At 43.1% G+C, this 26,005-nt stretch overlaps 4 protein-coding genes across 4 annotated transcripts; 2 read left to right on the top strand and 2 right to left on the bottom strand.

Moving 5' to 3' along the window:
- Nucleotides 1–713: 713 nt before the first annotated feature.
- EAF02_006492 (uncharacterized protein) lies at nt 714–1,149 on the bottom strand (the record flags this gene model as incomplete). The annotated part of the gene is made up of 2 exons (XM_038902540.1): nt 714–958; nt 1,095–1,149. The coding sequence occupies 2 exons, from the start codon at nt 1,147–1,149 to the stop codon at nt 714–716; spliced, it is 300 nt and encodes a 99-aa protein (XP_038757760.1).
- A 4,824-nt stretch (nt 1,150–5,973) lies between these two features.
- EAF02_006491 (uncharacterized protein) lies at nt 5,974–10,837 on the bottom strand (the record flags this gene model as incomplete). Its single annotated transcript, XM_038902539.1, has 4 exons — nt 8,221–10,837; nt 6,924–8,127; nt 6,621–6,807; nt 5,974–6,486 (listed from the first exon to the last, which is right to left on the bottom strand). The coding sequence occupies exons 2-4, from the start codon at nt 6,941–6,943 to the stop codon at nt 5,974–5,976; spliced, it is 720 nt and encodes a 239-aa protein (XP_038757759.1). The 5' UTR covers nt 6,944–8,127; nt 8,221–10,837.
- Nucleotides 10,838–12,804: 1,967 nt separating this feature from the next.
- Nucleotides 12,805–18,201, top strand: EAF02_006490 (uncharacterized protein). The gene is made up of 4 exons (XM_038902538.1): nt 12,805–14,268; nt 14,321–14,392; nt 14,441–14,659; nt 14,710–18,201. Exons 1-4 carry the CDS (start codon nt 13,278–13,280, stop codon nt 17,160–17,162), a joined length of 3,735 nt encoding a protein of 1,244 aa, XP_038757758.1. The 5' UTR covers nt 12,805–13,277; the 3' UTR covers nt 17,163–18,201.
- Nucleotides 18,202–20,746: 2,545 nt separating this feature from the next.
- On the top strand, nt 20,747–24,419 carry EAF02_006489 (uncharacterized protein). The gene is given in 5 exon segments (XM_038902537.1): nt 20,747–20,912; nt 20,977–21,867; nt 21,925–23,334; nt 23,352–23,945; nt 24,018–24,419. The coding sequence occupies 4 exon segments, from the start codon at nt 21,280–21,282 to the stop codon at nt 24,096–24,098; spliced, it is 2,673 nt and encodes an 890-aa protein (XP_038757757.1). The 5' UTR covers nt 20,747–20,912; nt 20,977–21,279; the 3' UTR covers nt 24,099–24,419.
- Nucleotides 24,420–26,005: the final 1,586 nt, after the last annotated feature.

Genomic DNA, 26,005 nt, shown 5'->3' with positions numbered 1-26,005 from the left:
AGCAACAAGTATTCGACTGGGAGAAAGGAACAACCAAAACTACTCCGAATGACCAATATATATATATATGTGTGTGTGTATATGTAATATCGCTGGATAACTTATTCTAATGAATATCGTTATTTCCTTCGTTGATGGCGAGAGAAAAGGAGATGGAAGAGAGGTCGGAAAGAGGTTCAAAATCGTGTTGTTAGGTAAGTGACGATAATGAGGGAGGGAGGGAAAGAAAAAAAAGGATGGAAAGAGATTAATCTTTTTTTTTTCTTGGTGGATGGTGGATGGTGGATGTACGATAGATACTAAGGTAGGAGAGGTAGGCAATGTTTAACGGTTAGTAGTAATAAGCACCTGGGCACCTGGGTAGTCAAATAATGAAATTTGGAATCGTAATCTAGGGTACAAAAGAATACGATATCGTAACTGAATCGAACTGAACTGGGTGGAAGGAAATATAGCCAAGGAGGAATTTATTACCAGTTTACCAGTTTACCAGTTTACCAGTTTACCAGTTTACCAGTTTGCAAGATTGCCAGTTTATCAGTTTGCAAGATTGCCAGTTTATCAGTTTGCCCGTTTACATACAATACAATACAAATACAACCTTTCGTTATTAGTCCATTTTCATACGTTTCCTCTTCCTCTTCCCTTTCGCTTTCCCACCCCCCTAGTTGGTCAATCAACAGGTCCATAATGTCCCTCTTCTTTTCTAATCATCATCTAATAAGAATTCCTGTGGTCACTTGATGAGCGGGTGGTTCAATCAAAAATGGCGAATGCTTACCCTTTTCGGTGGGAAGAGCCGGTATGAGGGAATCGAAGATGATCCAATTCTTACCACTAGCGAAATCTCTTTTTGGTAGATCCGTGAGTTGGGAGTGGTGGAAATCTTGCGATAATTTTATTACTTCGGGTGGTGGTGCAGTAGTGTGTATTTGATGAGGAGTGGATGCGGATTTTGCTGACAAGGGAAGAGCAGAGGGGAAAGAGAGGAAACTCGAAAGAAGGAGGGAGATGAGTGATGAGTGATGAATGAGGAAGATTGCTCTTTACCAATGGAAATTCGATAAAGCTACATTTGATGCAGAGATTCATACCTACATCATCGTCTTTTCTTCCATGGGTCTGTTGTGAAGATGAACGGCCAGTCATGGGAGCACTGTGTTCGGTTTCTATATTTCAACGCTTTTTGTCTACATCAAGCTGCTCTCTATATTTACATGCATCTTCTTCCTTTCTTTGCTCGTTGTATACCTGCCCTGTTGAGGATTTGTACAATCTAGCTGTCTCCTCCTGCCGCTACCACTTACCCACTGATGTCGCGTTCTACATATTCGTCAGACACTTCAATCATACCGTCACGGTTCTCTAGCTGTCCCTCTTCCTGGAGACCCATTCACCCCATTCATTTTCTTCCTAAGTATTATCGTTGTGTCAGTGCTTCCTTCCTAACCATGTGTAGTACTAGTTTTACTCATATATAAAAAGGTACCAAACCACTCACTACCCGGTACTTAGATATTCTCCGTAACGTGAAAACTATATTAGTTCAGCAAAAGGTATCATATCTACTTTCCTCTTCCATCCTTCATTTCCAACTCATTTCCCTGATCGTGTTCTCGACACCTATCAAACATTGATATCGGTACGCGGTTATGGAGCTTGGTATGGAGATAGGAGAGTTGCATCATCACTCGGGATAACAGAAACTTTGATTTTATTTTGGTCACTGACTCTGTTCACCAAACGAATCGGATCAAGGCAAGAGGGGGTGGTTATACCACACTTTGTCCCCTCTTTACATGAAGATGGGTTTGTGCAGGAAAAGCCGTTGATAAGGATCATGATGACCTACCTTGATCATCTATTTTCATGTGTAAGGCTGATTTTTCATTTATTCAGGATTAAATGGTGGTGACAGTGTATCACTCACTTGCTTCATCATGAGATATAATATCTATTCAGCCTCATCGTTAAGTCTTGGTCGGAAGTTCTAGATGTTGTTCCATCTCTTCCCAAGTTCTCAGACATTCATCCCATTTATCCCTCAAATTGATGAATCCGTCCTCGGAGCTTCAATATTGATTGATGATTGACTGATTGATGCTAACACACCTCCCTCTTCAATCTTTACTACTCGGCCCTAATCTTTTCTAAAATGACCTCCACAAACCTACACGGACAGAACAGATTATCCAAACCTTCCAAGTGTATCAAATTCGTTATTTAGCGATAGCTTCTTTCGCTACACCCCACATTCATCTTTTGGTCTCTCCACTATTCTCTGGGTCTCTAAGAGTTTCCACTCTTCTATCGAACAACTTTCCTCAATGGAACACACCTAGAGCCCTAGACCGTACGATAACCCGCCAAAGTGTGCACGTTATGTCTTTGATTCCACACAGTCCCAAAGTATAACCTTGAACCCTTTGGAATTTGACTGGCAAGCAATATTCATGGAAGGAAATGCTCTTCTGTTACCTTCTGTTCTTCATCAAGCACCTAGCGAATGTATCCATCGAATCGCTCAATCGCTCCACCACCAATTCCAATGGACGTGCAACCAACCAACAGGGGGACTACAATTTCGCTGAGCGCGATATGCGGATGATCCTTGTACAATTTGTTTCCTGGATGTCAATGATCAAGCCACAGACGACAACCTGTGAATAAGTCTCGGGTTATCTGGATGAAGTTGTCTAGTCCCGAGGTTTCTCGTGGGGTTCATAAGAGAGAAAGAAAATTGAAGATCTCATTCCTCAATTTTACCCCTATTCGAAATGGGGTGAATCTGATTTCATGGCAAGACAAAGTCTTCGCGTACCGGTATTGACGGATGAGTGGAAAATCCTTTAGTGAGAAAGCCGTGCTTGATATATCGAACATTTACAGGGAGTCATTCACCCTTCAATATAATATTCCAAAAAGAACCAAAATATTTTGTTCCTTATCGCACTCACGCACTACACGCACTACACTCCTTTTACAAGGATCCTCACCCTATCTATCTTGCTGCTTTATCATTCGCACAACTCCGAACACCTTTCTGACATGCATCATCAAAGTTCAACAGCCGAGCCGAAATCTACTTCGTACTTTGTAGAGAATTATTAGCAAAGCACAGACAAAAGGAAAGATGCAGAAACTTTATACTACCGTTATTGCAAACCATGGTCTTGAGGAACGGTTCTTCTATTGAATATGACCTATCTATGATTACCATACTGGCATGCAACCATTCTATAGTAAAACATTTCTAATGCCGGTAAGCCGGTTGAATCTTGCTTCTAAGAAAAGCGTCACCTGGCAATCCTACCTACCCACACGCATTGGAAATTCCCGCCGGAAACCGAACCACAGAAGGGGAACAAACAACAAAATCTGTAAGGTGGCCCAACGAAGCTGCAGAATGTATGCATCCCACACCTGGGCCATTAATCACACCCAACTCTATACCGGTTTCTTAATGCGGTGCACGCCACGCATCTGCAGATTGTAACACCTTCGCCAAGTTCGCCCCACCATTGGTCAAAATGGGTTGGTTTGATTTGCTGTACTATGTATGGAAACTTTGATGCAACATCCCCCTCATTCACACGGCTCTTCCCACAGGAAATTGCAGTCACACTTTTGCTCTGCATATAAAAGGCTATATCTAACCGTCAGTTCGGAAAGAAATAGGCTACAAATACTGAAGCTTTCGACTTCCCGATTTCATGTACAATCGGTGATGAGTGAAGTTGCGTACTGTGCAACTTTATTACACTCAGGATATCTTCAAGAGAGAGAAAAATCAATTCTAGCTTATGCATCGGATGCGAGAGCTTCATATACAAAAGCAAGAAGGATCAAGATGGCAACGTGCCTCTCAAATGATTAGTTTTCACCATCAATATATGAATTCAATGTTGAAGTTTCGGGATTGATTCCGGATAGCCTACCAGTGAGGTATATCTTGAATTCTTGACACGATGGATATTATCCGCCTTCGTCTCCCACCAGTTCATCACTCCTTATCATCACGAGGAAATACAAATCTTTACTTATCGGAGTATTACCCCACCATGAATTTAACCATCCAGCGGGGTTTACGAGCGGTGAATTCATCTTCATCGTGATGTTTGAATGTTTTGCTTTGAAGTCGATATGAGGTTCCTGAGTTTGGGGGGCTCAACTCGAATATTTCATATTTCACATCATATCTTTTCTTCCCGACTAAGGAACTGGCTCCCATGTGTTCACGAATCTCTCACTTTTCTCACTTCTCTATCTTTCTGGTTTCTATGGAGCTCTCACCACGAACACAAACCACAAACCACATCAATAATATGTCGATACACGACGACCATATCAAAGAAGCCCAAACCCACAACTTCTAAAAACTACACGCAATCTAGCTACTTTCGGGCTTGAAGTAGTGTACAACATTCACCACGGCTCAAAGTTAGACAATCGAAATGTACACAGAAGTTAAGTCCGAAGGTGTATCTATCTTACCCTTTCTATCTATCCTCCAGCCTCTCTTCCCTCCCCTCCCCTTCCAGATCCCACAACCATCTCATCTCATCTCATCTGATAACCGACGTCTCACCATCAATTCATCACCATACATACCTACTTAGTTCCTCAACATCTCCTCTCTTTTTTTCTCTACACTTCCAGATTCCTTCTCCCTTCTTTTCACTACAATCAGTAATCAGTTAGTCAGTACTCATCCCATCCTCTCATCCCATCCCATCCCCTCTCCTCTCCTCTCCTCTCCTCTTCCATTTAAACCCACCACCCTCTATGCAGGAAGCGAGAGAATCCTAGGATACCTAGGTATCGTACCATACACAAATCATCCATTTCACCTTATCTCCTTTCCTATCATCTACTCTCCCAGCACTACCTACCTCGCATCATCCAACCCCCCCCCCCCTCCAAAAAAAAAATCATGTGAAATTTCAAAATTTCAAATCCAACAAGAAATTATAATTACCCTGCGGATGAAATAAATACAGTTCCATACCTACCTACCATCTATTAATCAGTAGGTACCTTAGCTTACCATCCTTATTAGCTTACCATCCATTATCAGTAGGTACCTTAGCTTACCTATCCAGGTACTTCAATCCTCACCTGCAACACCCGGCAGTTTTTAGGGGGTGCGCACATACCTACCCATTTATCTATCTATCTTCTTTCCTTCTGTCATGAGTACCTACCTATGGATATTCCAGGGCTGTGTGTGTATTTGGGGGGGGGGGGAGTATGTTAGAGATCCGATGTAGATGGTATATTTATTTATTTATTTTATTTCATTTCATTATTCGAGTACTCGAATATAAATCTGTATACGATATCTTATATCTACTACTAATCAATGAATTCACTCTTTTCAATTCATGTAGTAAAATCGTGATGTATACATTTATTAATTTATTTATTCATTATTACACTCCCTGTTCTTCTTCTTCCTCTTCTTCCTCCTCTTTCCCTTCTTCCTTCTTCCCAATGGTATCGATAGTAATGGTATCTAATGAGCGCCCTATCCCCATATTCCTATTCCCATTCCCATTTATATTTCATGCTTCACGCTTCATACTTCATACTTCCTCAATGCTATTGATATACACAAGCCCAATCATGGCCATCAATGCAAAGTTCGCTTCGTATCTCATTTGTCATCCATGTGCAGACTGGTTCCATCCACCACCTATCGTATCATACAATTTCGTCATTTCTTATTCATGTCGTTTTGTCTCGTGGGACTGCTTGCTTCAGATCCGTGGGAGATGTACTCCTACTCCTTGGGTATGTGAATGGAGATGGATTTTCATCTCGTTTAGTCTCCTCCTGTTGCCACTTCCTCAATCACTGTCATTATTTAAAAGTATTCCCCCTCTTCCACAATCGGCGTCATCCTCCTGAACTCTTCACCCCTCTCTCTTTCCAATACCAAAAGCGGTCTGAACCCTTCCCTCTTCACCAACTTCACCTTCTCCCCTCTCTCCACATCCCCCCCTCTCTTTCCCTATCCCCCATATCTCTTTCCCATTCCCCTTCATTCCCCATCTCCTCATTCACAAACAAGCCCCTCGCGTAACCCCTCACACAAAGCGCGCCCAAAACCTGCAGTCCCATAGCTGCCATAACCCCCGCAATCAGCGTTATATATCCCAGCGTAATAATCTTCTTACATCCACTCTCGGTCCATCCATCATCTCCTCCCGTCCTCCCCACAAAATCCGCAAAAGATGCGATGTGTGATGATGCGGGGATACTGGTTGAGATGGTGTAAGAAGCGAGACTTATTTCTTGCGTATTTTGCGACAGGGAGGGAGGTTGAGTGACGGTGGAGAAATCGAGAGAGGTGGTTGAGGAGGGGGTGCAGAGGATAGAAGAGGAGTTGGAGAGGAGGGTTAGGAGGAGGAGACGGGGGATTGCGCTGAGGAGTGTGTCGAGGAGGAGATAGTTTGAGAAACAGAGAATGGAGAGGGAGTGTTTCTGAAAGGGTTGTTAGTTCTTTTCTCTCTTAATAATTGTTATATATATCTAGTGATATCGATATCGATTCATGAATTTCAACAAAGAGTGGAGAGAAATTCAGGCCTGGATAAGGAAGAAAGAAATATACATACCCTCAAAGCCCCAATAACCCCAAAAACACTCATCACGTTTGCAAAATGTAAATACAATCCATAGTTAACCGCGAGGTGAAACGGCTCGTCGGGGAGTTGGTGGAAGAAGATTGAAAAGAGGGTGTTGGATGTTAGAGAGAGGAAGGCGATTAGGAGGGTCGTGGAGCGGGATGAAGTGAGAGAGCTTCTGGGTAGAGTTAGATAGTTGTGTGGGGAGATTGAGAGGGGCGAGGGGGGTGTGGATGGATTAGAGTAGATGAAAGTAGATGAAATAAGGAAGATAGAGGAAAAGATCATCCATACCTTGATAGTAATCGTGTCATTGCTGGTGTATGTATATAATCGATCAACACAATAAATAAAGTAAAATAATGGTATAAGAATGTGAATATCCCAAATCGGAATCCCCAAATCCGAATTCCCAATGCGGATTCAAGTCCGGTTTCAATTTCAATTTCAATCCCAATTCAAAATTCGATGTCGATATCGATATCACTCCAGAAAAGATCTCGAATAGAAGAATGTGAATGAATATAAGGGAATCCTAATCGCAATTCGATAGCCAAAGAAGTTTCCTTTGGTAGTAGGTAGTAGTCGTCGTAGTAGAAAATAAACGTATAGACGTATGTAGCTCAGTATATGTATATATATATATATATACCTATGTATCTCCCGATATACACAACAAAGAACAGCTCGGTACGTAAAGCACCTAGGCAATCCTCACACCTTTTTCTCCGGGCAGAAGAATGAAAAAAAAAGAAAAAGAGAATCCGTTTTCACACAAGCTGGCGCTTTTCTTTTTTTCCTCGAACTCGAACTCGATTTGATTCGGTACTTGGATGTGATATGCTAGGTAGGTATGTAATGAGGAGGAGATAAAGCGGATATAAAAATATTGCGATTGCTCAGAGAGATCCTTAGGATAATTTATTTATGTATATATTTCTTGCATGTGGGTATGTATGTATGTATTTTATTTGATATTCAATGTGATGATGCCGATGAAGAAATGGGTATGATAGTAGATTCGTAGTAAATGGATTAGAAAGAAAATAACTCTCTTTCTCTGCTTTTTAAGAGATGACGTATGCTCGATTGACTGTATGCTTTGAAATAAATGAATGGGTAGGAAATGGAGAAATAGACAAAAGTGATAATTCCGTGAATTCCGAGAGCGAAAGAGAGAAGCTGTGGCAGGGAGGGGTTGGACTCGGGATAGACGGATACCGGTTGGGTTGGTAGCCGGGCTGGGAATGTGTTGTTAGTTAGGTAGGTAGGTACCTAGTAGGTGCTGGGATTTCTGCGGTTGTGCGGGTTTGGCTTGGCAGAGAGTTTGAGAAAGAGGTTTTTGAGATGATGAGATAGATGATGAGGATGTGGTGAGAGAGTATGATAAGACGGACGAGGAGGGCACTGAAAGATATATATGTATTGTTATTGTGTGTAAGTATTGATGGATCAATCTTCGTGTGCACGTACGATACGACACGATGGATGTTGATTTCTAATTATGCATTAAGCTCTTAAAACCTTAATTCGAGTTCCCAATGACGTTCTTCATTCAGTCCTAGAGGCAAAGACGGGAGGAGATGCATACATTCTATCTAGATCTCAAGTAAATATCCGGGAGTGGATGCCGATTGGATGTTAGGAGGCGGTTCTAGACAGGTACTAGAGGATGGGTACTAGATGTTTAGAGGGTTAGAGTGTCGAGAATTTCTTGCTTGAGAACTTTTGTTTGGTACAAAGGGCCTTTTAGGGACGAGATAGATGAGAAGAAGGATGGAAAATGCGGAAGGGCCGGGTAGAAGTTTTAGTTCGGAGTTTAGAAATTTGTTCACAGATGATTAGATCATCGAGTCGAGGTAAGGCTAAGTGGGTTGGGTGCTTTTTGGGAATAACCTTATGTCGGGTCTGAGTCTTTCGGAGTGTGAAAAAGGGAACAGACATCCATCCAATAGGGTTGATTGTCTAAGGGATAGGTAAGGTTGGATGAAGATGAAAGAAACGGGTGTGTTGGAACAAAGCTGACAACCTGATACCTTGCTTTGTTATACGAGTCCTTCGTACAGACAGAGTAGATGAGGTAGATGGGCTCCGCAATTAAGGCGGAAGAGGAGGCTGGCCCCTCGGCCCCGTATGTGGACGAAGTATTGAGCTGATGGATTTAAGCGGCTTCTAGACAATTCAAGGCGCGAATCGCGATGCTCAAGAGAAGATGTTACCTCATCGTTTGGATGCCAAGGACCATCGGGCGTATAAATCGAGATGTAAGTATTTCTTTTGGGATGAGAATATGGAGTCAACATTGGTTGGTGGAGAAGAAATCGTGATCGAGATACAAGAAAAGTTGATTAGTGAGCGTGAGCATAAGTACAAGCAGTAAGGAAAAGAAAAATGAAGAATGCCCCCCCCCAAAATTGCCAAGCAAATGACTTCATGATTTGGAGGTTTGGCAGACTGTTTTGAATGTACCCTGGTTTATTCAATAAGTGGTACGATATAATAAGGCGGAATGGGATAGAGTGGATGAATCAAATCTTTGTTTCGTTGACAAGGAAAAAGACGAAGAGAGGAGAGATTGTGAGGGAGAGTGAGAGTGAGGTATGGTAAGAATAATGTGGAACATTAGAAAGAAGATGATAAAGAAGGAAGTGAGTTCTTTGAGTCAACATGAAGTAATCCTAATTACCAAGTTATTGAAGCGTGGACTCTGAAAGGCTGGCTGTACGTTAGTATTAATACAATTTTGAATGAGCATTTTGAGTACACATCATGAGAAGTCTCTGGTAAACATACGAGGTAAATGTATTGAATCCTGCTTCCTTACATTAGCACATGTCGGCACTTCAAAGTTGGATATGGATGTGGGTGTGAGTGCATTTGCAATTGTAAAGAAACCAAAAAGGGATCGGTCGGGAAACATAAGTTCATTGCCGCGGAAGATCCCTCAGATTCTTCAACCACCAGTGAACCCCCAAAACTCAAAACACGACAGAACCTCAAGGTCTTGTTAATCCCTTCACGGCTGTGGCGTAATATGACTTCTCCAGGGCTTTTCGACACCTCGGCGGTTAAGCAGGCGAGGCAGGGCTAGTGAAATTACCGAATGAATGCAGGGAGAATATATGGATGTCACCAATACCAGTATCCAAATGAAAAGAATAAATGAAGAATGTATCAATGCAATTGGTAAATTGGAGAAAATGTGGAAAGAGGTAATTGTGTGCCGCCTTTCCCCAGATTTCTCGTTCTTGGACGTGGTGGATCGGTTGAGTTGTGTGAAAGGATTCAGTATGAATTTATTATATTATCATTGATCATTGAAAGAAAGGAATGATGAATGTTCCCTGGGAAGACGTCGGGGATTTGATCAATCGTATCGGAAGGATTCTGGAAATCTTGGAGATTCAAGGAGATTAAATGTGAACGGAGAGCAACAGGAGGACCCTGATGAACCCCTCAATTCACCGGAAACCCATACATCTTCGTAGGATCGTCTGAGACTTGGAAAGAAATACTTCTTGTTCCTTTTTTGTTTCCAGATTTGGAGAATGGGACTGGGGTAGGTAGTAGGTCTGTACTTGAGCGAGGATACTATTCAAGGCACACACACTGTCTAGCTGCTAATCAACCTGATTCTCATGTTGCTCATGTTTCTCTTTGTCTTTTGGATTATTCCAGAATTCTTTGCCAGGGTGAATAAGGTTTGATCTCGGATTTAAGGGGTAAATCAACCATCTTGGATATTGATATTGATTGATATTGAGGTTTGGCTCTTCCTACCAGCAGCTCCTTAGCATGATTCGATGTTGCGAAGGAATTAATGATCCTGGAAATGTAATGAATAACTCCAAGTACCTTGGTAGTTGTAATTTATGGATAGATGGATAGATATATATCCATCAATGAAATGATTGCCTGGGAGAAACATGAGCCAATAAATCGCATCGAGGAATCGGGATGTCGAAGAAAGGTTCAAAGACTAGACTGTAGAAAGGTCGAAGCTTGAACCCCTTCGTCTCAGAAATGGGCATTTAACTTTGATGTACGATAATGGTATTAAGGATTGTGGTTGAGCCCTGCAGGCGGGGTTCTTTTTAGAATGAACGATTCGAGAAGGAAACCAAACGTCTTGGACTTGTGACTAGCTTAGTTCATAAAAGCTTGCACACTGCGTAGCTTACTTTACATACAAAGTAGATTTGTTCAGGCCGTGTTCGTATTGTTGGATTGTTTCTATGTTTTCCCTTTCACTGACTATGCTTCGTGGCTTCACTTTGGGCTGATCTTCTGGTAAGCTGTAAATTGCCCCCCTCCTGTCAGATTGGCGATTGCTTGGAGAGAGGAGTAAAGTATGGTATGAGTATCCCGAAGATTGCCATCTTACTTGCCAGTCCCCAAACAGGCACAGGCTCACTGCACTACACCGGACTAGGACCTAAAACTGTCCCGTTATGCAATCCACACACACACACTGTATGCACATGGATAACTAGTACGAGGTACCACGGTCACGTCGAGATTCTCCAAGATGGGGAATTGTGATGGAGCTTTTAGATACAGGAGCTGAATACATACTCGCCCCTCAAAGGAATGAGACTCTCTCCAGGGCTGAAACTTATACACTTGAGTGACCAACCAACTCGTTATTCATGATCATTTTCTTCCAATTACTTGGCCTCCTTGGTATGTGCTCTATGAACATATATTGTACCAGCGAAGAAGAAACCGTGGAAGAGCTGGAAACTTCTTTGCACCTAAATCTAAATATGCGGAGATATTTCGTGCTAGCCTGGGGATTTGTGATGCAATTTGGGTGGGCACATAGTATCCATATTAATATTGAGGTCACACAGTCACACTCGGTGTTACATGAAATGTGAATGGCTAGATGGTTAGGCAAAAGGAATAGGCTCACAAAGGAAATGGACTTATATTTTCCGAAGTGGTGACTGGCACGAGGGATATAACCAAAAAGTAAGTTTGAGTAGCTGGGACCAGAGGAGAGGAGAGAGGACTTGGCTATGGGGGAGATTTGCGTTGGCCATGGTTATTACTCGTATCATATATACATACATACATATGGAACTCTCCAGGTTCTCTCGTAGGTACGGCCAGTACATGGAATTGGAGGAGGCAGATCTACGCATGTTGTGTTGTGAACCAATTTACCAGGAGTCGAGTAGTTTTATGAGTAAATCCTAAGAGACCTCAGAATCGCCCGTATGATGGAGGATTGTACATGTGAATGTGTGAATGTGTGAAAATGTGAAAATGTGAAAATGTGAATATATAAATATATACGAATGAGTACATGAATAAAAGGAGGTATAATCTCTTTCCTTCCATTCCCTCCAGGGCGATGAATAACCGCTTCAAAAAATGGTCTTGATACTCAATTCTTCCATTGTCCAGTTCTCCAATTATAATTTCTATTGATGAAATCAATATCAATACCATACAGTTCGAACTAGTACCTACATACACCTACCACCTACCACCTACCGACCTACCTATACCTACCTAGCTGGAGGTAGTTACGAATCACATGGAACCCTTGAGATAGGAGAATATTGAATGAAAATACGGGAAAGTGCCATTCTCATCTTTTAAGCAGCAACTCTTTTGAGCAGCAATCCACCTCCTGCGAGTCCTCCTTGTTACCTTCTCCTGCTTGATTACTTCCTCCTTCCTCCTTCTCCCCTCTGCCCTCTTCCCTCTCACCTCACCCTGTTGCTGCTTTGCTGGGACCAGAACCATGCTTAGCGTTCCTTGTTAAATCGAGGAAAGTCCAATACTCACGTTCCTACCACACACGCCCCGAGAAAGTACTGCTTTACTCCGTCTATTGATTAATTACTACGACTCACTATAGTAAAGTAATCAAGTACAGACAGTATCCAGTACCTACCTAGTACACCACCTAGTACACTCTCTGGTATGAAAGTGCGTAGAAGTGTGATACAACGGTGGAAGAACAAAGCAACAGCCCTCCCAAAATAAAATCTGGTTCCCATCCAATTCTCTTTCTACCAACCAGATTCCTACTTTTCTCTCTCCTCTCATTCAAGAAAAGAAATAAAAAATAAACAATTGATCAAATTTCATTCTCTTGTCATAATTAAAACCAAAAAGACCACGGAGGAATAATTCTTCTCGTATGTTTATGTTCACACTGCACAGCGGAATCCCGTAACAGATACCCTCGATTTTTCCAAAGCAACGAGTTCCCTTTTTTTCTCCACTCTTCAATTTCGATACGAATTTCTATGGTCCGGAATTAAAAAAATAGCGAGGGACCAATACATAGGACCACACTCACAACGCAACTCAATATCAGAAGGGGGCAATCTCGAAAGAAGGAAAATCAACCTCCGACAACCTCTCCTTCTTTGAATCCACGAATTACGACCACAACCACGACGTTTGTTTACGGAGCACAATTACATATACTTCCTACATTGGGGAGACTCTTTGATTCTCTTTCTCTTTTCATAGTTGCGTGGCTACCTCCATCGTCTTTACTCGTACCAAGATCCGTTTGTCTTTGCTTCGATTTCCCCGTCGGTCGTTTAGAGTCGAGACATTCTCAACACATCGTCAAGAAAAACGACATCCCCTCGCCCACAACAGAAGGAATTTATAAGGTTGATGGAGGGCCAGCCTTCTACAGGTAATTCTAAATATCAATATCAATCTGCACAGTGGTCGCGACTCGTGCGGCGTAATACCCACGCCGATTCAAATTCCAGCTCCTCGCCGAGTGTTCCTGGTTTCCCTCAGCTTCCAACCCAATTCATTCCCATTTTACTTCCCCAACAGCCCTCATTTCACCAACAACAACTTGAACAGTACAACAAGCTCATTTCTTCAGGCGGAAACACTAGACTGCAAACTGCACCACTTCCCCCACTGCTTTCAGCACAACACATTCAGGCGGTGCCCGGACAAAGATCCAGCTCAAGTGGCGTTACCACGGAACGAAAACCAAAACCTGCTGCGAGGGGCGGTCATGGGAATAGGGACGTACGAAAATTTAATAAAAGCGAGCGCGCGCTCATAACAGAGAAGGAGACATCACCAGCGATGCAGGGCAAGAAATTTGAGTTGACAGCTCAACTCCCCCCACGACCAGTTGCACAACATCAAAATTCCACATTGTCTCGAGAATCGAATTCCGTACCTTCTACACCACATCAACATCCGAGGAAGTTCTCTTTCGACGAGTCGAGAGAACCTTCACCGAATGCCCCTGGCAGCCATTCCCCTAGATCGGCATACTCCGAATCAAATATAACTCTACCTTCGAGACCACCTCCTGCCCAGCGGAGAGGGTGTCAATACGAAACGGCTATGGCCTCCATAAGGCGGCGCATGCCTTATAGTCTTGGGGCTGATCGATTGGAACAATTGAAGGATTCTGATCTGAAAAGCAAATTGTCAGATGAAGAAGAGAGAAAATTGTCCACAGATATGCGCGAGCTATATGATCGTTTATTGCCAACGGCGGAAACCGACGAGAGAAGGAGGAAGCTGGTGTCGAAGCTGGAAGATATGTTTAACAAAGAATGGCCTGGGCACGATATACGGGTTTATGTTTTCGGTTCATCGGGCAATTTGCTTTGTACTGATGCGTCAGATGGTAAGTTGAAAAGGTGCTAAAGTCTGAAAGCTCTACTGATAGATAATCTTAGTCGATATTTGCATAACGACCGACTGGAAGGTGATGGAGGGTGTATGCATGATTGCAGAATTACTCGCAAAGAGTGAGTATCCCGACCCCAGCCAACGACAACATAACTGACATTCTCTAGATGGTATGCAAAAGGTAATTTGTGTATCGACTGCTAAGGTTCCCATCGTCAAGATATTTGATCCGGAGCTCGAGTTGCCTTGCGACATGAATGTCAACAATACCCAGGCCCTAGAGAACACTCGAATGATAAAAACGTACATCGAGATTGATCCCCGTGTGAGGCCCTTGGCTATGATAATCAAGCATTGGACAAAGTCAAGGGCGATCAATGATGCTGGTAAGAATAGGAAACCCCTTGGCATGACTATTTTCGCTCACATTCTTTAGTTGGTGGCACATTGAGCTCATATACATGGATATGCATGATCATCAATTTTCTACAGAGTCGGGAGCCTCCTGTGTTACCATCACTACATCAACGGCCTCACCTCAGGTTACCAACGAAGGAAGGGGGTGAAAGCAGCTTCGCAGACGATATTGACGCCTTGAGGGGGTTTGGTCTGAAGAATAAATCAACCTTGGGAGAACTTTTGTTCCAATTCTTTCGATTTTACGGGCACGAATTCGATTATGACAAGCAGGTGGTTTCGGTCCGAATGGGAAAGCAAATCTCGAAGCAGGAGAAGAAATGGTCAATAGCAACAAACAACATGCTGTGCGTGGAGGAACCTTTTAATACTGAACGGAATCTTGGAAATACCGCAGATGATTTCTCCTTTCGTGGACTTCACTTGGAAATGAGGAGGGCATTCGAGTTGATATCTGGCGGCAAACTGGATGAGTGTTGCGAAGAATATATATTTCCCAAAGAGCAGGAGCGAGTTTGGGAAAAGCCACCCCCGTCTAAGAAGCCAACATTGACTGCTAGTCATCCCCCGCACAGGAATGGCAGAGGAGGTCACCGTGGCGGTCGTAACAACCATTCTAATCGCAATTCGTCAAATGGCAGCCGCAAATCTTCAAATAGCAATTACGATAACCACATGTACCCACAGCATGGGATACCGTCGAATATCTCTACACAGGACCAATGGGCTGCCCAGCAACAAGCGCAATCACAGTTGCACAACCACCTCTACGCCACGTATTCGGTCTTACAGGCACAAGAGAATACTTTAAGGATGCAATTGGTCCAACAAACGTACATGGAACAGGCTCATGCTCATGCTCAGGCTCATGCCCAGGCTCAAGCATATGCACAGTCTCACGGTCGCATACAAGGCGGTGGCATGCCAATCAAGCAACAAGCCACTGATCGAAATCGAACCTCTTCGTTTGATCAAGGGCCATTAACAGCACCTATACGACCGGACGGTATGTACTTTTATCCGTTTCAATACGCTGGGCAACAAATGTATGCATACCCAACCTCGAGTACGAATCCATCATCTCCGCAACTGAGTGCTGTTGTGCCAGAGATGAGGAGAGGTATTCATCGGTCCACTGTTACAAATGGCTCGAGTTCCAACATGGTTCAATCGAATGGGTCTATCAGGTCACATTCACAACCCGGGACTCGTACTGCTCCTTCGCCCCTTTTATTGCAAGGAAATGGGCATCCTGCTCATGGTACCAATGGAATTGGGCTGTACCAACCTTTGCGACCACAGGGCAACGGTGTTCCCATCCCAAATTTTATTCCAGACGAGTCCACTGAGCAAGGATATGAGTCGAGGCGAACGGCTACTACTCCACCAGAGCTTAGTACGCCAAAGGAGTATGTTGGGTATTACGTCAATGAGCCAACTCAGCCATATACTCGCAGAGATTTGCCTTTAGCGATACCTTTGTTTGGAGACATATCTGGAAATAGACGGCGATTGTCAACCGATCAGCTGCCGCAATCGATTCGTGACAGGATCAAACGTAATCCTTCACGGTCGCCGTCTCCACTAGGCAACGATAGACGCTTCTCGCTGGCTCAATCTGCTCCATCTCAACATGCGATGTCCAGTTCCAATCTTCGTACCCTGCACACCAATGGACCATTGGTAGTGAACGGTTCTTCTGCTGTGGGAGTCCCTAATTCTGTTCCGACAAATGAGGGGCCAATCTCTGAAAATAAGATTTCCCACGCGAGAGGATCTGTTGGATCAATATCCCAAGCGTCTCTTACTGAGAGTGATATCTCATTGGGGGAAGACTTTTCTGGGCAACGTACACCTAAATTTACACGAAGTGGTCTAAGCGAGGTTTCTCCTTTAGTTGCTAATGGATCTAGTCCTAACCCGACTCCCCCAAATGGCTCTAATAGCCATCAATCAATCGCAAACGGATTGGCATCTGCAGAGGGCCTTGATGGGTATTCACGGTTGTCTCCTAATTCAAGGAATATTGCGGCCCGCAATGTCCCAAACGGCGGCATCCCACTCCTCAACATTGCGAGTGGTCATAATGACATCCTCTCAAACGAGCTGTCGCATCTTTCACCCGTATACGAAACGCACACACCCTCACCGATGATCAACAAAAAACTTGAGAATCTGAAGTTGAATGGACCTGCTGTCATTGAGAAAAACAAAATTGATCATTCAAGGCCAATCCCAAAGCAGTCAGTGGGAATTGAGCAGCCGGTCAAGCCATCTCCATCTAATTTGAAACAAAATGGGCATACTAGATCTGCTAAGAGTGAGGGTGGTGGACCCGGAGTGTCTTCTGGAAAATGGCAACAAACCCAACGTAAAAAGGGGCGTACTCCTATTGAGGCTAAGAATGTTAATGGTGGTCATTCGCATGGCGAGAAACTCCCTGTCAACGAAAGCGAGCGTAAGGGTGGGTAAATTGTTGGTAGCTTGAGATAAAGGTCTACGTGATCAGGTGAAAGTCAAGCTGAGAGTCGCTCAAAGGATCAATAGGTGTTCGACGTTCCAATGAAAGGCTTCTCGCAACTAATTGTGGACGTATTATAAGGCAAGCGGCTTACCTTGCGCGTCTTGAATGGAGTTAAAAAGGTTGCACACATCTGCATATGAATTTGCGATATTTGCAGCAAAAAGTGGAGGACAGGTCAAAGGGAAAGTTTGTTTGCATATCAGATCTCCTTGGCTATCATCGAATAAGCGTGTTTTACGACTATTATAGATTTCCTCTCCATGTCTGTCGACACATGGTCAACCACTGGAGGCGAAAAGAAGAAAAATTAAAAGAGGGTTTCTCGAAAACTCATTCATTCAGATGGATACTTTGTTATGGTTTTCTATCTATGCATTTGCAAAGCGATATGGTTCTGGGTTTCGGTCCGGGCGACTTTTTCTGGTTTGGGATTGTTTTCGATTCTTTCTATGCTTTTCGATTTTAAGTTTTGCTATTGTTTTGGTCAGAGGGTTCATAAACTTGCACAATGGGTTTCGACTGGTCGGGTTGTTCTTTGATATACAATTGGCATGCATACACATAGGGAAAGCTCAAAAATGCGATACTTCATGCAAAGTACTTGTTTTGATGGCGCGAGGCGACGTGGGGGTGGTCGGTCAGCAAGGCATTAAGCGGGAGTGGGGTTTGTGGATTTGTTTTTGTTTTTGTTTTTTTTAAGTCATTCGGATTGGGTGGGATGGTATGAATGGATGGTAAATGAGACCAGCGAGGAAAGGGAAGCAGCGTATGATAAGGAAGAAACGGAATGGTCTCGTGTGTATGTTTATAGTATGGATGTGCAAGAACTGAGCGAGTATAACAAGCGATGAATATGAGAGGGTGGATGAGGAAATTCCCTACTGGGTAAAGGATTATACATACCCAGTGAATGTGCGGAGCAGAGCGAATACTGACGCAGCAAGCGATGCACAGTGGAAGATACATGAAATGAAATGAAAGAATAAAAAAATTGTCAAAATGAAATATTTGAATGAATGAGGGGGTGATTTGTGAATGCGAATGTGAATATGAATGTAAGTCGCTGAATAGGAGATCCATCATTGTGGGAGTGGTGGAAGTGATGGTCCTCTTATCAAGTGTCTCTAAAAGTTAGAAGTCTTTCTTTATGTTGTGGAAAAAGTTTATTCGTTCATTCATTCTTTCTGGGATTCGGTATATATTTGCTTTGTGGGGGATGGAACTTAGAGATGGAAGATGGTTCTTGGGCTTACTTGTGGCGAGATGGGTTTGGTCTGAGGGCTCTTTTGCTTGTGGTGATTCGTGAGGGGGGAGGGATTTGTTATGGTGGTGGTGTTGGTATGGAGCTTGAGTTGTTGAGGTTGAGGTTGAGGTACTTGATATGTTGGGGCTTGAGATTTGACATGATGAGATTTGGGTTGACTGTGTATGGATGGAATAGAGGATCGAACTTGAATCAAGGAGATATCGAAATTACATGCTAATCATCACCGATCTTTAGCGAAAACGACGATACTGTAGAAATTTCCCACATGTGATCAACTAGCGAATAAATGAATGCTTTGCTGACTGGAAGATATATCACTGCTTATTAGGTAGGTAGGTAGGTAGGTAGGTATAGATTATATGGGTATTGTGAATCGCTGTGCTATGTTGGGGTTTTATGGTGATGGATGTGTTATGATATGATATGATCGATCGTTGATCATTGATCATTGGATAGAATGCACTTGTAAATTGAGTTTTGAATGGAATGGAATTGAATTGAATAGAGAAGATGAGGTAGCGGAAATATGTTTTGGGTGGAAGTGAAGTTGGTTAGGAGGTTGTCTTTTTTGAGGGGGGCGGCTTGGCATAATGAATGTATTTGCGGAGGAAAATGGGGTTGGGATGGGAAAATGAAATAGGGATTGATGGTTAGTGGATGGGGATTTGGAAATGGGTCGCTGAATGGTTTGGGAGGCTATGTAATGTATGTAATGTGGTATTTTTGAGTTGACTTGTTGGATGGGGTGGTGAGTTGATAGGTAGGTATGCTGGATTTTTTTGAGGAAGGGTTTGAGGTTGAGAGAAGTGGCTGGCTTACTTGGCTTTTGGGGTTGGTTCTTGAGTGGGGGTTGTAGTTGGTAAGGGTGGGTTTGGATGGATGGAAAGGCTTGAGGGGGGTGGTGTGAGTTTAAGATAGAATGGGATGGAATGGGATAGAATGGGATAAGATAGGATGGGATGGGATGGGATAGGATAGGATGGGATGGGATAGGATGGGATGGGATAGGATGGGATGGGATAGGATAGGATGGGATAGGATGGGATGGGATGGGATGGGATAGGATGGGATAGGATGGGATGGGATAGGATGGGATGGGATGGGATGGGATAGGATGGGATGGGATAGGATGGGATGGGATAGGATGGGATGGGATAGGATGGGATGGGATAGGATGGGATGGAAAAGGGAGGGGGTGAAGAGAGTTATGGATTAGAGTGCTAGATGGATGATTAGGATGGGACATTCTGTACAAGTAGCGGTACAAGATTGTTATGATCAATAGCCAAGAAGTGAGGTTTAAGTATACTGATATGGGTTCTGATGCAGTCCCGACATTACTGGCTCGTACAGTAGTGAAAATTGCTAACGCCAGATTGGCGAATGTGTATTTGAATGATGTTCATATGGAATCAGTCACTAATATATGAGACATTCGAGTTCTTCAACACCGATATAGAAATGCAACAGAACTGCAGCCTAGGTTCTTCTCTCCGAAGCTTTAGAATGGCCCTCGTGACAAACTTATAAAATGTCGGTTGACTATCTGATTGACTGGATAAGACTCACCGAGGAAATCACTTTGAAATAGAACAGTGATTTGGCTCCTCATGATCTCGACATCTTCTGATTGAATTGCTTGACAAAATATGAATACTCTCCATGTTACCGATCTTTAGTAGCTTTCCCATTTTAATTCACATGCAAATTAAGCATGGAATTTCGCATTGCAGCCAGGTCAAAACACGATTGACGTTCAAATCGGAAGATTCAGGGTCCTTATTGGTCTAGCCCTAACAAATATCCGATTTCGGGTTGAACGATTAGTGTGTCCGTCCCGTCCCGTTTACCTAGCCGACTAAGACCCCCATTCCCCCTGTCTGACTTCCCCAAGGTAGTTCTCCAATATGATGAATTGAGCAAAGTGTCATCTGTTCACTCAAAATGATGCACCGAGTAGGAAACAATGTGAGCATGTCAAATGATGTCAGCCTTGCCCCATATATTATTTGTTCTACTCTATTCGTACATTAAAGAAGGGATCTAGAGTTTCCAAAGGATTGCAGTTCCATTTGCAGAACGGGCACGGAATGTGAGTCATTTGCCGTATACTACCAAATGATAAAGCAATATTCTAGATCTGCACGGCACTAGAACCGTTTGTGCGCCACTCTTGAGAGGTCTATATATATTAGCTAGCATGCCCGCCCTCGAATTTCCGATATCATGTAGGGGAACTTGTGATGGGTGACGGATGAGTGATGTGTGAATGCAATTGATCAATCATATCTGTCCATTAGAAAGTTCTGCCTGTCTGTCTGATTGTTACGCGAAGAAAATCATGGGGAATTGAGAATGACGCTTTTCCTGATTCTGTTGGCCGAAAAGGCTGTGCTAGTCAGGGACCATGGGAACCAATCGTATTGATCTTGTAAGATCCACATTGACTCGCCGGTACAAAATAGGTTTAGTTGGCTGACAGGGAGTCATTGGAGTCATTGCGACCTGCTTTGATTACTTCGAGTGAGATGAACCTCGAAAAAGTCATATTAGATACAGTTTTTCCTTTCAGGCTTCCAAAACTTTTCGTCTTTTTCCGTAAGATTCATCGATACTGATTCAAACTTTGACTCCAATTCCCTTTCCAATTGTTCATTCAATACTCGTCGTCGTTAATTCTCTTCTGTGAGTTCAACGGCAAGTAGAGTAGAGTCACCCCGGGACGAATCCAATTACCTACCCCTCTTACAAATCATCATCTAATCGATAAGGCTGTACGCGTAGTCAATTGATCAACAATGTCTACAGAAAATCAAATGCCTACTTTCAACACTTTCACAATTACTCAACCCTTCTTGGGCGCACCTCTTCAATTCCAACCTGCTCTTGGATCAAAAGAGCTTGAGGAATTGATCGATGCTTACGTTATTGGAGGTGCTTGTAAACAAGACAAGCTTTCCACCGTGACAATCGATTTCTATAACCATGCAACCGTCGATATTAACACCGGTTCCCTGGTCCGTCGATACGATGTTATGCCATGGACCTTTGGGCACAGTCCTTCTCAATCACAATCTTCGGGATTGAGCCCACCAATTTTCACTCCTAGTCCTGCTTCCTCAGCTACCTTTGCCGATTCTACTTATAGCTCAACGAGCACCCCACCCAATCGCACTACGGGGTCACGAGTTACAAAGAAGACCAAGAAGGATACCACCAAGAAGTCTGCGGAAGTCAGACTACCTGGCTTCTCGATCATGACTAAGGATGGTATCGATGTTACAAATTCCGCTGGCCGTGGAACTAAAACGAAAGAACAGAGAGAGCATGCACATCTGATGAGAATCATTAAAGCTTGCGATGAGTGCAAGCGAAAGAAGATCAGAGTGCGTAACTCTCAACTTTCTTACTTTTGAATCGAATCCTTGCTAATCAAACTATAGTGTGATCCATCTCATAGACGTGCTTCTCATACAAACACGCCGAGAGCATCTACGTCAAGCAGGCCTTCTCCTCCTTCACAATCAAACCCAAGTCCTGCTGCATCAACACCTTCATTATCTAGAGAAACTACCCAAGGCTCTGAACAAAGCAGTCCTCCTGTTGATTCATTCGCAATTGAAGATTTTGTGCTTTTTCCAGAGGATGACCTCAACCAATGGAACCCAGAGATGGCTATCCCAGGTTTTGATACCCAATACAACGACTTCAGCATGACTAATTACGAAAACTTCCCTGATTTCGATACCAGTTTCTCAACAATGAATGATAACATATCATTCGACTTCCCAGTATACGATCAATCCTCATCTTTTAGTCCCCAGCTATTAAATACCACTAGCCACATACTAAATTATCACAACACACATCCATTGAGCTCTGCAGATGGCAACTCGCAATTCCTCTCTCAAACTCAACCACAGCCCGATCTAGATTTCTTCGAATCATTTAGCAATATACCGAACTTCTCGCCAACCCATACTCAACAAGCTCATCCACAAGGCTTACCACATGAAGATCCTGGGAAGATTGATAGTTATGGACATGCTTCAACTGCGAGATCTCAAACCCACAACATCTCATCGGTACTATCACCCGCAAACACCCAGACCAGTGGTGCAAATATCCTAAATGACTTCTCTACGACATTCGGCTTCTCCCCGACTGATAGTTCTTACCAATCACAAGGCTCAGAAAATGGCTTCGCCAGCACAGGCCCCGATAATGCATATGATTCTGCTTCTGGCTCGGGTGTCGACTCGGGCATTGAGCAATCACCACGATCTGAATCAAGTGATAGCGGCCATGAGACGGTATCCAGTACAGAGAAGGGACGCAGTCGCAGCCTACGCAACAGACAACAAGTACTCCTAGAACGTGAACGCGAGCGCATTGATGATCATGGCCGCCAGCTTACGAAGGCTCTCCTATCCAACAATGGCAAGTCTCATGTTCCTGGTGCTTCCACGGAACAACCAGTTTCAAGCCCGAGCGTTCCACATGGCGGCGACGGCTTCGTAATGACCACAAACACTTCCAAGAGCTTCGCTTCTAGTAGTATGCCCGTTCATGAAGAAACACCATGGAGCTTTGAATCGACGCTCTCTTCATTGGCTAGATCTAGACCGGAAGTACCACAAAATGCGATGGAAAGCGGCCGCGCCCAAAGCGTATCTATTGTTGTGAAACCTCACGAAAACCCTGACAGCTTTGCAAGATCGAACAACTCGACGATTATTGATGCCTCTCTAAGTCGTGCTGTACGACTAGCTAGCGATCGTGTCTCTTCTCGCCTTGCAAACTTTGCCACGATCAGCTCGGATAGAAAGATACTAAGTGTCGGCACCGACCGTGTATCTACAACACCTAGTTTGCAAGATCGGCATTGTCAAGGCTAATATCCAAGGTCGCAGTAGAAAGCACGCCAACACTATCTAATGTAGTTTCAACTGGAACCCTAGTTGTACCGGACCAAGTCGGCGTTGTTTCTTCTCCTGGTTTTGTAATTGCGAAAAAGCTTTCAAAGGCATCATCTGGTTCTTCCACCAAGGTCAACAGTGGCTCTTTGGATTACAACGGCGTTGAGGCAGTTGTTCAAAAGGCCCAGGGTGCTTCGGCTGGACAGCTTTCGAGCCCAAGCTTGAGCCTCCAGACTTCGGGATACACCTCCACGCTTTTCAAGAATGGCGCAGAAGCAGTAAATATACCGGCAACCACCACGCTCGGCACGATCTCAACCCTCGCAACACTAGCAGCACTTGGTCTTGCCACTACCGTGGCAGTATCCAGACATGCTGAGACAGCCGCGATGGTATTGGCTATTTGTCTACTTGCGTCCGCGTGCTGTGATGCTCGATCGGTTATTCCTGAGTCTGGAAAGGGTTTCATGAACATCTCGCTTGGTGCATTAATGTGGAACTTTTGGTCCGATATGATACTCAAGATAGATTGCGAACGTCAACATGTAAGTTTTCCTGTGCCAAAACCTCTACTTTATCTACATCCTGGAGAATATTTACTAATATTTTTTTAATAGGTATTGAATGAAAAGAAACAATGGATTGTTGCTGCGGCTGGAGAGATGGCGAAGAAGTTTTCCTCGAGAATCTTAATCTAGATGTTGGCATTCGTGCTAGACATGATTAGAGATTTGAGGAGACGACACTTCACCTTTTTTAATGATGTGTTGCTATTTGGCGAATGGTATATCGGTTGCGACATGATGCTTTCTAGCATTGCACTTTTTGAAGATGAGAGAGACAGGGAAAGGCATCGGTGTGTAGAACTTGGTTGGACGAGGTTTGAAAGCACATTGGAGTATGGTTTGTTTTCATGGCGCATAAATACGGCATGGCATATGTTGTTTTTAATAAAAGTATGTATGTATACGTAGGTATATCCTAGATGGCGATATAGAAATAATGATTCTTCTGCCAATCTTTCATCGTCGTGGAAAGCTGACCTGTGTGATTCTGACTTTGAAGCTTTGTTCAGGTGGATCAATCCTGTTCGCATCTTGATGGGATCGCTTCTGTATATGTTCCTCTCTTCCCTCTCCATATCCCAATCATCTCATCCCAGCTTTGCTAGAATTCCGAATTGATTATTCTGTATCCTTCCTAATCTCGTTTCTTCCGTCTTATCATTCTCTTTTTTTTTCTTCTTCTTCTTCTATATCTCATCTCAGCCCAGCTCAGCTCATTACTCTGTCTCGTTTATCTCATTCATTCCACTCCGTCCATAAACCACCAAATATAAACCACAACAAAAAAGAATAAGAAAAAGAATAAGAACACGAACATAAACATAAACATAAACAAGCAACTAAATGAATGAATGAATGAATGAATGAACGAGTATACTATAATTCTATGATCCATACTCAAGTAATACGAATAGAGTTTCGAAAATTATCATATTCATTGATAAGTGGAAGATATAGATACTTGGAGATGATGCGTAGGGAAGAAGTATGTATGGATATGTATAGTTTGAACTTTGAACTTTAGTACTTTGAATTAGAGAGATGAATTAATGAATTGATGAAATACTAAACATTAAACATACACTAACTACTACAATAAATTCTAATTCTAATTCTTCTTCTCTAAAAAGGAGAATAAATGGAATGTGTATATATTAGGATGTATGGTTACATAGCTTTAAAATTCGTATAAAGTATCAGTAGAGAGGAAAACTCGAGGCGGTGTCCCTACCTGGACTGATTGATCGATGAATTACTTGTGATGTGGATATGAGATATCTTGATATTTATTAGAGTGATTGGGTAGATGAGTAGACGAATAAATAAGTAGATAAATAGATGAATAGATAAGTAGTGAGATACTTGATAGATGATTGGAATATATCGATACCTGGATGAGGTCTATAGGTGGTCTTTAGGTAGGAGGGTGGTATATTATGGGGATGAAGTTTTGACATTACAGTCATTTTTTCGTCTTTTTATAAATTTTCAAATATTGTTTCATTCCAATTCTCACTCTCTGTTGTATGAAGTTTCAGATCAGACTACGTAGGTATGTATGTATGCATGCAAATTTGTATGTTCCATCCATCCATCCATCCATCCATCCATCCATCCATCATCAATCATGCCCAACACGCAATTCATTTCTCATCCGCTGCTCTCCTCCACCATTCCCCAACAATACCCTGGCGTTATCCAGAACGAAGAAGTATCAAAATACCAATGGATAAAATATGCTTTCGATTCCGAAAATTTCGATCAAGTAAAAGAAATGAGCACCTTAGATACTTAATAATACAAATACAAATGACATGTTGACCAAGTGAACCCATCCGTGAGTGCAAGCTCGCGACCCAAGTAAGCGAGTAGACACCGCACCGTGGTTGTTAGTGTTTAGTCCCATTTCGCTCTAGTCGTGGCGAGAGTAGAAAGTTGCTAGCACTGCAGCATCGAGAAAGACAAGGAAGATTGATTCTAAAGAACAAGAGAGAAAAAAATCAAAGGTGATAGTAGTACGTAGGAAGGATGTAAATTCA

Source organism: Botrytis sinoallii (genome assembly GCF_014898435.1).
Source record: "Botrytis sinoallii strain Bc 23 chromosome Unknown BSIN_010, whole genome shotgun sequence".
Classification (NCBI taxonomy): Eukaryota; Fungi; Ascomycota; class Leotiomycetes; order Helotiales; family Sclerotiniaceae; genus Botrytis; species Botrytis sinoallii.
Note: the sequence above shows the minus strand (reverse complement) of the source record. Positions and strands in the feature narration are given on the sequence as shown.